The 12513-nt window shown below is 34.5% G+C and overlaps 2 protein-coding genes across 3 annotated transcripts; one reads left to right on the top strand and one right to left on the bottom strand.

The window, feature by feature from the left end:
- Positions 1-18: 18 nt before the first annotated feature.
- Positions 19-3270, top strand: LOC110821236 (protein THYLAKOID ASSEMBLY 8-like, chloroplastic). Its single transcript, XM_022051002.2, has 3 exons — positions 19-732; positions 1530-1916; positions 2773-3270. Exons 1-3 carry the CDS (start codon positions 355-357, stop codon positions 2779-2781), a joined length of 774 nt encoding a protein of 257 aa, XP_021906694.1. The 5' UTR covers positions 19-354; the 3' UTR covers positions 2782-3270.
- Positions 3271-3370: 100 nt separating this feature from the next.
- LOC110821326 (Ypt/Rab-GAP domain of gyp1p superfamily protein) lies at positions 3371-11720 on the bottom strand. 2 transcript variants are annotated; one of them, XM_088219483.1, is made up of 11 exons: positions 11501-11705; positions 10252-10299; positions 9057-9207; positions 8757-8940; positions 8421-8491; positions 7892-8029; positions 7718-7809; positions 5676-5947; positions 4470-4555; positions 4273-4374; positions 3371-3819 (listed from the first exon to the last, which is right to left on the bottom strand). In XM_088219483.1, coding segments are annotated over exons 2-11 (1260 nt in total). In that variant the 5' UTR covers positions 10254-10299; positions 11501-11705; the 3' UTR covers positions 3371-3657. The 2 variants fall into 2 exon arrangements, with proteins under 2 accessions (XP_088075609.1, XP_088075608.1); XM_088219482.1 differs by lacking the exon at positions 10252-10299 and having other exon boundaries at positions 11501-11720.
- Between the last annotated feature and the right edge of the window lie 793 nt (positions 11721-12513).

The raw sequence follows: 12513 nt of genomic DNA, 5'->3' as shown, positions 1-12513 counted from the left end.
AGGTCACCCATCCGTGGCTCTATCAAACCAGCGGCACGTACGTTTTATCCTCCGGATCCGAAACGCTGATTTTCCCGTCGTTTTCGTGCCTCTTACGTGTTACCGCTCGCAGAGCTGAGTCAACCTGAGTCGCTAGCCGAGTCAAACGAGCGCGAGTTGGTTGGTGAGTTCTTGACTCGCTTTGAGGCTGATACACCCATCTTCTCTCCTTTCTCTGTTGCTGGGTATCCGAGATTTTCTGTTTTTGGTTGAGATAGAGAAGGGAGAAATGATAAATGTCGTTGCACGGGCATCCGAGAGGGTTATCACGTGATTTTTCTTTCTGGGTCTTGTTTGTTTCCCGAGAAAAAGGAAATGGTTCTTCTATTTCCTCCAGTTCAGGCCATTAGCTTCACTTCCATGGATATGACAAAATCAAGCGTAATGGGTTCTGTAAAACCCCATTTGCCTCAAAAGATGATGAGGATGATGAGTGAGAAAACCCGCCAACAAAAAGCTAGGGTTTCTGTCATCACTTGTGGGCTAAGAAGAGAAGGACCTAGAAAGCCTTTGTGGAGGTCAAGGGTGATATCCAGGGAGGCTATACAAGCAGTCCATGCTCTCAAATTAGCCAAGTCAGATTCTAAGTTGGAGCAAGTTTTCGAGACGAGACTCTCGAGACTACTCAAAGCTGACTTGTTGGACACTTTGGCTGAGTTGCAAAGGCAAAATGAACTGGAATTGGCTATCAAGGTCTGACTCGCTCACCTACCATGGGTTTCTTTTCTGTAATTTTTTTTTTGAAATACTTTGCTGTAATATTTTTAGGATCCTTGAATCTGCAAATTTCCTTTTTTAATGTGTTCAGGGTTGTTCATGGTTAAGCTTACTTCAGTTCCCTCATCCCCACCTTACATTTGCAATTTTTCTTGTGATTGAGCTACCGTCTCTCCACCTTAAAATGTAGAAATCGGAATTTCTGATTAGGAATTCTATAGGAAGTGAATCAAATATATGGGATAAAATAACGAGTTTCTTCTTTTGAATTGACTTGCACCTTCTAGGATGCTTTTATTTTGCTACTTGTATGGAATTGCATTTCTTTCCCTTTTCATATTGTTTCGTTCATGTGCTTCCATATCTATGGCGTAATCTTTGTAAATAAGAGAGGGCATGGTACCTGCATTAATCTTATTACCATGTCATTGGGTTTTAGGAAGGAGATATAAACTGAGATAGCTGATCACAAAATAAGAAATAATGACATTTCAGTTGCAAACTTTGCTCACTGATACCATACCAATCCTGTTTCTTTTTCTATTTTTCAATTTAAGGAATTCGCTTGAAACGATATAATTTTCATTTTAGCTATATAGGAAAAAGTTTCTCCTCCTTGTTTGTGGTCCTCCTGTCTGAAATTCTACCATGAGTATTAAATCCTGGAAATCATATCATTCAGTTTAACTTTCTGGTTCAGCTTCTGTCATCGCTTGTTTTTAAATAGATTTTCTTCATGATGTACTTTTAGCTGAAACTTTGTTTGGCTTTAGGTATTTGAGTATTTGAAGAATGAAGTTTGGTACAGACCCGATCCATCACTATATAGTAATATGATTCAGACATTGGGAAAGAACAAATTGATTGAATTCGCTGAAGAGCTTTTTGCTGGCCTGGAAAAAGAGGGCTTGAAACCTGACACAAGGACATTCACTGAGATGATTGGAGCATATTTTCAAGTGGGTGAGATAGGGAAGGCAATTGAGACATACAGAAAGTTAAAGGAATCTAGTTGTGTGCCTGATAAGCTGACCTTCACAATTTTGATAAGGAACCTTCTGAAGGCTGGAGAAGAGGAGCTTGCTGCAAATCTAAAGAAAGAATGTGCCAAATATATAGATTATCCCGAGAAATTTCTTGAAGAAATAGAGCAGAAACATGTGAGTGGCAACTGTTTTCTAATCTAATTCCTCATTGTTATATTATTTGATTTAATTTTCTTCCCATTCGTGATATGAACATAACCATGACTTGTTCAAATAGCTTATGTTGTGAACTTTGGCTTAGTTGTGTCGGTTTTAGATGAGTTTTTTTTTAATATCTACATCAACTTCATTAAGCTAATTGGATTGGAAGATCTTCACCAAGTAAAGAAACCACAAAATGAGGCAGTGCCTAAACAAATACAAATTCGTAAGTTACATATAGTGCCTCTTTAGCTAAGGCATGTATCACGTAATTACAATGCTTAGGAGTTCAATTTGAAATAAAATTTTTCTACAAATTCTTAAGGTACATATAGTGCCTCTTTAGCTAAGGCATGTGTCACGTAATTACAATGCTTAGGAATTCAATTTGGAGTAAAAATTTTCTTCTATTCATTAATTATCAAATTTTATTCCATTCTATATTCATTAGTTGTATTCAGCTTATAAAAAATCTTTTAGGAGTCCCCATCCCCATCACGTGAGTCATTCCAAGTCGTGCTGCTTCCTCTATAGCAAATAGAAGTGCTTTTGCTTCAGCTGCCTTAATGGGTATTTGGGCACACTGTTTCAAATAGATGCACGTTATATTTTAAGCCCAGTTTTCGGTGATCATACAATAACATGCACATTGTTTATCGAGTTTACATTCTTGAAAATGTTGTTGTGTTGTAGCAGTATATTTTTATCAGATGCAATATCATCTATTTGACAATGGTTTGATTCCCCGTGCATATGAGAACTATTGCTTTCTTTTTTTTTTCCGAATTGTTTGGTTTCTCGAAGTTTTGACCTGTATTCCATCCTTCAGCCAAGATGATGGCCTATCAACCTTGTGTAGAAGTTTCAAGTGTCCAAGCTGTATTCTGTCTTTGGCTATTCTCTATTGCCACTATACTTGGAAAAGGACTTTCAGTGAAGCATTGTCGATACTGATTGTTACAAGCAAATTTTGGAAGGATGAAAATTATTGATCAACAAAGTGGCTTCTGCATGGACTGTTGGATGATCTCTTGTGATGTCAATTATGCTTATTTCCGCAATTGGATGATCTCTTGATTTTCCGATTGCAGATTGACGGGCCAATTTCTGAAAGTGTCATCAAAAGATCTGTATCCTTTTTTTTTTTTTTCTGACAAACATAAGTTCTTTGGCTTGGAATGAAATGTTAGATTCTCACTACAATTTTATGTAGTTGTATTAAATTGCACATTTCAATTTCAACTGTAATAAATGCTAGTTAGTATATATTATATATTATGTACAAAATTGATCAATTCAAAACAATGTCACAATTAATTTAGAACAATTTATGCGTATTGATATACATTTCTACAATTGATTGCAATCTAATACAGATGAAAAGGTGCAGAGAGAATGTTTTGCATTATCCTTTCTATAGAACTCCATGGGGTAAAATGTTTTCTTTGAACTCCATTCAAGAACTCAAAAATCAATACAAAAAAGGGAAGAATTCTCTATTTCCTCCTGTCAATGACTCAAAAGGTAAATGTACAAAGAAATATATGCTTAAAATTACAAATATTACAACCACAATACAGATGATAAGATAAAACATACACCCATAGATGTTGAAGCATTGAAAATAAATAAAAAAAGATTACTCCACAAAACTCAGAGAAAAAAAAAATATACTAGTATCAGGCAGTTGATTAGGAATGTGTCACTTTGCTCCTCAGCTGGCTAAGTGGCTGGGGGAGTTGTTAAACATACTGTGCCACATATATGCTCTCGAGAGAACCATTTCGAGTTCCTGGTGTGTCCAGTTTTGAGTGGGAAGGTGTTGCAGGAACATCACCATTTCTTGGAAATCAAGCTTCTGAATTTTATCTGACCACTGAAAAGAAAAACAAGAAAAGAGGAACTGTTTCGTGGTTAACGCTTTTTGTATTCTCTTTTGGGAGGAAATTTCATGTTTTGTTTTCTTTTTAAACAAAGATTCTGCTTATCTAGTACCTAGTTATTTTTCTTTTTTAATATTAGTACCTAGTTATTTATACAGACAACTAGGAGAGCAAAGAAAATCTTTTCTTAGACTCTCTACTAACAAATATTTGTTATGGAAATAAATGTTGAAAAGGAATAAGCATAGGATTTTGAGGAGCATAAATTGACAACTATTAGAAAGTTTTATGAAAAGTAGCACTCAATTTATTGAAAAAGAAAAGCATTAAACATGGTTCATTTCAGCTCAAACTTTATCTATCTATTTAAGCATGAAAGAAGACCAACCCAGAGAACAACTTAAAAGTTAATATCGAAGTGCTGTGAAAATGAGGATGTCTCTCACCGTTAGAAGAAAACTAGTAAATATGTACACAAGGAAATCTGGCAATGCATCTCCTTCAGCAAGATACGTGTCCCACAGGCGCGTAACAAGATGGAAAGGAATCTGATAAAGCAAAATATATCATCAGTTTCTACATTTAAAAATGAAATTGGTGAATGACAGAACATTGTACAGGGACTTCCAGTAGAGATCCAAACCTCACGAATCAAAAGACAATTAAACCAGCGAAAAGCAAACTGAAGAAATTCAAGCCCTTGCTCATCCATGTGTTTTGAAACAGGCTCTGGACCAATATAGAACATCATGATCAACAACTTAAAAATAAAATAATAATGCAAAAGCAAAGATGAGTAATAAATAGAATTGACATGCACAAGATCACATCTCATTTTATATTTTTCTTTCAGAAAAAGAGGTCAAATGGCATTTTCACAAATCAGATGTCAAAAGGGTAGTTTAAAGATAAAACAAAATTGCTTCTCAAAGATATAAAAGTTTCCATAGTTGAAACATGCTTACTGAATAAAATACTTCAATATAATCATAGAAAGACTAGCAGATTGTTCATCATGATATGAGAATCAAAACATCAAGAACCAGACCCGGGAATTTAGCCTATTATAGTTGCTCAGTTTTTGCATGGAGGGAGCTAGAGTTCAAGCCCAGTCTTGGGCATTACTGAAGCTACAAAGAATCAAGAATGAGTACGAGCCAACGGACTACAAGAGAGGCTTGTACCAAACAAAGCCATGTGCTGCACCATGAAGTCTCTTAGGGCCAAATAGGCCAAATTATTGCAATATTGGGAAATTATTTCAATCTTTTTTGAATATTGATTGTGGTCATGTTAAAGAATATACTTTAAATACTTTTGATGGGTTATTAAAAAGTCATAGTTCTCTTAGACAGCAACAAGAAATCAAATCATCTTCCAGTGAGGGATACGTCCCCTTAATTGTTCCAAAATTATATCACGAAACATCAGCTTGCTCAAATAGTAATCAATCAGTGCTGTTAGGAGAGGCAAATTTCTATTAAGTCTTCCCTAAATTCCCACCATGCCTAAGTGACCAAAAATCATAGGCCTGGACTCTGCACCCAGCTAGGTTAAATTGTTGTCGGAAAAGCAAAATTCAAACCAGCATCATCAGTCAACTAACTTGTTCTCTCAATATAGTGAGAAAACTATAACAAACACACTGTTTTCCTACAAATAAGTAGAACCCTAAAGATGTTCATGAAGATCTTATGCTAGAGAAACTTGCCATCACTATTAATTACTTCAGGAAATAGCCTTCAGAATTATACTAAAAAACCTTGAACTCCAAGAAGAAAGTCAAAAGTTTGTCAAGAAGAAATATGGAGAAAAGGTGGAAAAAACAAAAAATAAAAGATGCATTTACCATCAATACGTCTAACCAGTTCTTTCAGCTTAAACACAAGTCTTTGGATTCCTGGTTGAGCAAAGGTGTAATGATCTTGCATGCCATCAAGGAGTTTTGATAAGCACCAATAGCAATCAGCTTCTACATCTGAGATTTTCTCTGAAGAGAGATCAGCCATTGACCAGCTATCCACGCCGCCTTCTAAATATTCTGACAAGAAAACGACGAAGAAAGGTGTAACAAGATCATTTATTCCCTGAACATATCCGCTTGCAGGATGTCGAATGGCCCTGGAATGTTTTTCAAGAGAAAAATTACATATGAACAATGAGTGCGATAGCATAATGAAACACTCAAGCAAGGACATCCACAGCAAGCCAAATCTTGAGTAGCATATCACTTTTGTTATATTATAATAGTGAATGGCTAATCTATAAAAACATTTATCTTGATTGGAAAATTGTAGGGGGGAAAACTAAAGAATGTCTTGGAACCAATGTTTATCACAGTCCACTTTTGGGGAAAGAAAACGATCCACTAAACTTCAAGAATTTGAAAGTGCATGAAAAAAATTTTCCCCATGCTATCAAACAACTGATATGAAAGATGAAAAGAAAAAAAGCTATCTAAAAGTTGCGACTATACTAGTGTACCTTTGTAATTTATGTTACTACCCACCGAAAGTCCAAGCTAAAAGTACCTTGAACACGTGATATTAAACAATTTTTTTAACAGCACCATCACACAGTATAAGTAATGAAGAGCAAGAAGATTCTAGAAGGAGCATAATTTAATATTTAAAAATACTATGAATCTATTATTTCAAAAACATACTATGTATCTATAATCTTTTAAGTGTTATTACGGATGTTTAGCTTATTTAAGAATTACTAAGTATTGATTGATTGATGTAAGATTGATTATTGAGATCCAAGTCCTCCTGTATTGTTTCTTCGTAATTTTCTTTCAAGTATTGTGTCCCAGCTCTCTTTGTCCTACATCAGAAAGCACAACAAGTACCTTTGATAACCCAATAAGAGAAGAAATTATAAGGACTTTGACATGAACTGAGAAACCTCCAAGTACACTACAATTGACAACACTATCAGGATATGGAGGCAGACTGATGTATATGCAGGCTAAACCACAGAAAAAGCACAGTAGTACTCCACTAATAATTTATGCCTAACTGTTTACTAGGAAGCAAAAGACCTTAGCCATGTTGCTACTATTACATCAGAGATACCGTAAGTACTAAATAAAAGTGTTATCACATCAAACTAGTGCAATTTGGACCACAATCAGGCCCGTTTTATAGGGCGCAAACTTGCATGCTTTCTTAACTTGAGCCAAAAAGAAATTCAATAAGAAAAAATATTAGAGTCTAGGACCAAGATGCCAGGATGGATTACGGAGATTGTGATGCAGAAAGCCCAGCTGAATCAAGCAAGAGATTTCTTTCAGTTAACTGATAGATAAAATATACACATCCTCTTTCTGTACTCTGTTGAAATACCCTAGCTATTGGTTAACACAATCATTTAGTTAATCATGATAATATTGTATGTTGAAATTTATTTCTTTTTTCAAAAAACAAAGACTAATGTGTGGGTTGTATATTTCTCTCTGGATTGTTTCATGAGTCCGAATCTAAATGGAGAGGAGATGAGAACATAACCAAAACAGTACAGAGAGATACTTCGTTTAGGCGATTGTGGATATCATGGCTGGAATGGAACAACAGGATTTTGAAGATTGCACCTTCCATGTCCAAATGCTGCAGGGCAGATGAAATTTCTGTCCTCCTTACGGACTAAGGCTCGAGGAAAACTTACTGAAATATCCACTATGGAAACTGGGTTGGGGGGGGTGGTGATAATACCCTGATATTTATCGGGTTTTGCTTTAACTACATTTAGGCATTCTCCTGCTAGAAGTCTCTAAGAGAATATCTTATCCTTGTATATAGTATTTTATCTATTCTTGTCCTTAACAATATTTCTTTCTTATCCAAGGAGAAAGGTAATGAACAATAGTTAAAGGATAGAATAATGTCAAACCATGTATAGAGAATGCGCTCCAAAGATTTCTGAACTTGCACTTGCTGAAAGAAACAGACATCTGGTACAGTTCTTGGACAATCAACAGCAATCTAACATGCACAGCAACACACCTTTCATGAATAAGGCAGAAGATATTCAATACCAAGACATAATTAGATAGCAAAGCAACACCTGACGAAGCATGTTTATCTCATCATCTGAACGCTCAGAATCTGGAATGTCATAAAACTGGGCTACACAGTCAAGATACTCAAGGCGCTTCCTTCTTAGAACTCCCTCCCTTCTATCTGAATTAGGTGGTGCATATCCCTGTTGTCAGTTCATATTTAAATTTCAAGCAACAAACAATATTTAATACATCTATAGGAATAACAAACCAGATTAGGGCCAGCAACTAGTATTATGATCAGTAAAGAGTATTCTAAATTATGAACTATTTAGTTTCAAATCAAATGGTAGGGATACCAAAATTACAACAGAAACAGCAATCTACTTCCTAACACATGTTTTCAGGTTCAAGCAGTGAACACCATAATAAAACTTGCCCCATAAATAAAGTGTAGATTGATATTGTAGTGTCTGCTTCATCTTTCACAATCCATTTTACAACAATCGGTATGCAGTAGATGCCAACCAATTTAAGAATTTAAGAGCATTGTGCATCCTAAAGATAAAACCAACAGAAGAGTATCAGTCATACCAAGAGAAGCCGCCAGACATCAGGGCGCATATAAGGTGGTATACCACTCCATGCTAACTCACGTAACTTCTCTGCACAAGTTGCGGATGGAGAAGAGGAAAGAAAAAGAAATAAGGCTCATACAGTTTAATTTACAAAATAACTGCAAACCAATAAGCATAATTCATCAAGAGGTTCACTAAGACAAAAGGATTTGTTGATGGATTAACGTGTTGTCTGCTAAATGATAGATGTCGCCAAGAACTATAAGCAGTTTAACATTCACAAAATAAAGATAGCAACTAAATGCTGAATAAATGAACAAATGAGCAGTTAAATAATACATAGACGCAATACCTAACATAACTGTGGTTGCTGATAGCGTCTTTGTGAACTTCAGTACTCTTGCTGAATCAGTTGCTCTAGCACCCATTGCAGTTTTTTGGACTTCTCTGGCTGTATTTTCGACATTTAAGGATGATGATCTCATCTTATTAACAGGTGCTTTATTACTTGTCTTGCTAGCATTCTGTCCTTCTGCCTACATAAGGACCAAGATTCAGAACTTATTAAAATTTCTAATTTTAGAACTCTAACAAATTAGATAGTATTAGTAAACAGAAAGTACAGAAAAGAGAAATAAATATACAGTATTACATCCAAAAACTTATCCCCATGATCACTTCTGCCAGTGTCATTCTCTGATAAACTCCTCTGATAAGTTGGTGATCTTATGCCGGAGTCCTCTGGAAAATCTGATCTCCTTGTCAGTAATACTTTACCAGGAATACTGCGGCCCTTAAGTAACCTTTACAGTACACATCAACATATAAGCAGTCTTAGCCCAAGGAAGAAAAAAACATTAATAGTTAAAACATGGAAATTAAGCAGATTGGAAGCATAAATAAACTCCACTATAGCTATATAAGTCATCATTCGAAAAATCATCCCCATAAAACAATTTTTTTTTCCAGAAAACCTATACAAACTATAATGCTTTTTGTTGCAAAAGCTGCAACTAAACTATGAAGCATGAAGAGTATAAAGGGAAATAAGGTTAAAACTAAAACATTCATAGCAAATGCAAAGGTTTCTATCCAAGATGCATTAGAGCTTGTAGGTGAGGAGAGAATAGAGAGAGAGAAAGAATGTCTTCTTCAGTTTATTACAAATGCTTCAAAATTAAATTACTGAGTGGAAAAGGAAAAAAATTGCAAGTAACACTTCTTTAACCTATTTGATTCATTAAAATGAAAAATTAGAAGGCCTTATAACGTGGTTATTCGACGTTTATGTCCCTGAGGCTCGTCTCTAAGGCTCTATTCCTGTGTGCTTGTGTATACACACAACCAAATGGGTAAAAATGTGTAAAATGAGGGTCCTAGGGCTATCAAAACCCAAAATTACAAACCATGATTGTGTAATCTACTAGATGTAAGATAGACAAATACATTTATCATACGCCAAGAAAACCAAGGTTAAAATTCCTCTTGCAACTTATGCCTGTCCAGTTACCTTGAAAGCAAATCTAAATATCACTAAATATTACACATAAAAAGTTATGTTTGGTTCAAATAATAATTCTATTGAACATTTTTGGGAATACAATTAAATTGGAATGAAGATTTAAATGAAAATAACATTCTAATTCTAAGTTAATTTTGTGTTCAATTCAAATGTTTTTTTCTTAGACCATGGAGAAAGAAATCTATACTTCTAGAGTTGAAGATATTACTGAAATTGGTCCATTTATCCTCAATTATGTAAATTATAACTAAGATTTACATATCAAATGCTTAAAGAATTAACAATAAAATGTGAATAAAATTGACTTAGGCCAATCCAAACTTACATGCCACAGTTGCAAGACTGATTGTTTCCCCATCAACCAAAGTGAATTCTACAAGCAAGCAACACATTCAAACATACAAGCCAAAACAGAAAACCACATAAGTCTTCTCACAAATTTGACTCAAACCCATGCATATCCAGAATAACCAACATCATTATTCCATCAATATCTCTAAATTTGAGAATCATACTTAAGCCATCAAATCGACTAAATCTAATAGCCTATCTGTTGAGTGCCATCATGAGAGAAAATTTTCGCATGGGCTCTCATCTGATGCAGAACTGAGTTCATAACTACCATCCATCAACAATCACTTTCTACATCCCACTTCAAACTTTTTGATTCCTCGAGTAGCCTCCCCAATAAAAGAATTCCAGCTTTAGAGGTAGGTGAGTCAGGTCAGGAAAGAGTTTGACTGCCGGGATGGGGTCAGATCCTATTTGAAGCACTCCACCATGAATAAGAGTCTTCAGGTTGGATAGACAGTAAAGATAGTAGTTCCTATCTGTAGGGCACTCTTGAAAGGCAGAGATGCACTACTCCGTCTGGAAAGGGACTTTCCCTCGTGGGGAAGGAGAATAACCTTTTACTAGAAGGTAAGGCCAGAAAGGAGTCAAAAACAAATAGAGAAAATCCCTTCCCGGCAGACGGGACTCTATGTCTGGATCTTATTCTATCTCACACTCGGATTCAGAAAAGTGCCCTTGAACTACAGATCAATCGTAATAATCTAATCGATGACTGGCTATTATATAAGTGTTGGCCTAAGCCTCTGGGCTGGGGGCTCGGCTCCCAAACCGTACGCGAGCTGCCTCGTACCGCTCTTCCTAAGAACTTGAAGCCCCCTCTTTCTAAATCAAAATTAAAGAAAGAAATGGGGACAAAAAAGACAGAGACGAACTAACTTAAGATGTTAACACAGAGATCAGAAACTATTTATCCAGTGAATTTCTCAAATCAACTAAAGAACAGAAGAATTCGCGACTGAGAAATAATTAAAATGAAGATTCCAGAAAACACAATGCCTTCTGTTACATAACCAATCAAATCAATTGCCAGATGAGTTTAAGAGTTAGAGCATCCAACAACCCGTACTTGTAATATAAGCATGATTTAGAAGATCTGAATTAATCCCTCAAATGATTAGTCGAATCAAATGATTCTAAAACGATATCATATAAATGCATGAGAATTGAGAGATTTCATCTAATAAGATTGAAAATGGGAACGGATAATTGTAGGAACAAACCCTTGGACATTCTTAAGGGTCTGATTAAATCTGGAATCCAGAGGTGGGAGAGAACTCTCTCGCTTTCGCTGATCTTCTTCTTCTGTGCAGTTGATGTTGTTCATGGCTGCTGCTCTTGCTGTGTAAACACCATGACCATAGTCTGTTTTCTCAATGGACACGTCCCCTTCAATGGAGCTCGAAAACAAGCGCAGAGGATCTTTTTCCTTTGTCTTTTTTTTTTTTAATTTATTTTTCAGTCAATTAAAATCATTTGTTTTTTTGAAATAAATTAAAATTATTTATTAAAATAAAATAAATAAATAACTAAATTTTTTTATCTTAAATTATAATTTAAATAACCGCAATATTTCAGTTTAAATTATGCAACCATATGTGCAAAATATAATATATATATATATATATATATAAATTACAGTAAAGAATTTTATATTTTAAAAATTTTAACCTATTTTTTAGTTATATATTTTTTAAGACTGCTCTTATTAGGTACATTAAATTAAAAGGAGAAAATATATTTAATTTTTTTATATTTCAAGATAATTGTAATTAAATTTCATTAATTTAAAAAAAATAACAATGAAATTAATGTAAACCAAAACACGTATATGTACTAACAAAATAAATTATCATGATAAAATATTTATCTTATATTTATTATTTTATTAACATCTTATGCAAAGTATATTTTTACTATAATAAATATATACGATCGTATTTTTATTAACATACTATTTATTAAATTTAGTGTGATAATTTTATTAATTTAAAATATTTTATGTTATTTTTGTTATATTTTGAACATATCTTGTTTTACCAAAATAATTACTTCGTGTCACTGGATTGGTGTCTCGTTATTTTTTTTTCGTACTTAATTTTTTATTATCAAATCAATACAAGTTTTTGAGTGTTTGATTTCCCCGATTGAATGAGCTAATAGTGGCTCGTTATATATTTGTCACGAATTTACATTAGTTTTGCTATCGCATCGTGGTTATGATAAGGTTTATTTT

This window comes from Carica papaya, chromosome 5 (assembly GCF_054855325.1).
Source record: "Carica papaya isolate Zhongbai chromosome 5, ASM5485532v1, whole genome shotgun sequence".
In the NCBI taxonomy this organism is placed as follows: domain Eukaryota; kingdom Viridiplantae; phylum Streptophyta; class Magnoliopsida; order Brassicales; family Caricaceae; genus Carica; species Carica papaya.
The sequence above is the reverse complement of the archived record's forward strand: the minus strand, read 5'-3'. Positions and strand labels throughout refer to the sequence as shown.

Excerpts from the sequence above, each read along its gene's own strand:
- LOC110821236 (XM_022051002.2), top strand. The coding sequence starts at position 355 with ATGGTTCTTCTATTTCCTCCAGTTCAGGCCATTAGCTTCACTTCCATG. Across the intron at positions 733-1,529 it reads AACTGGAATTGGCTATCAAG|GTATTTGAGTATTTGAAGAA; the intron begins GTCTGACTCGCT and ends GTTTGGCTTTAG.
- LOC110821326 (XM_088219482.1), bottom strand. The coding sequence starts at position 11,604 with ATGAACAACATCAACTGCACAGAAGAAGAAGATCAGCGAAAGCGAGAG. Across the intron at positions 7,810-7,891 it reads AGATAAACATGCTTCGTCAG|ATTGCTGTTGATTGTCCAAG; the intron begins GTGTTGCTTTGC and ends TGTGCATGTTAG. Across the intron at positions 4,556-5,675 it reads ACTGGTTAGACGTATTGATG|AGCCTGTTTCAAAACACATG; the intron begins GTAAATGCATCT and ends ATATTGGTCCAG.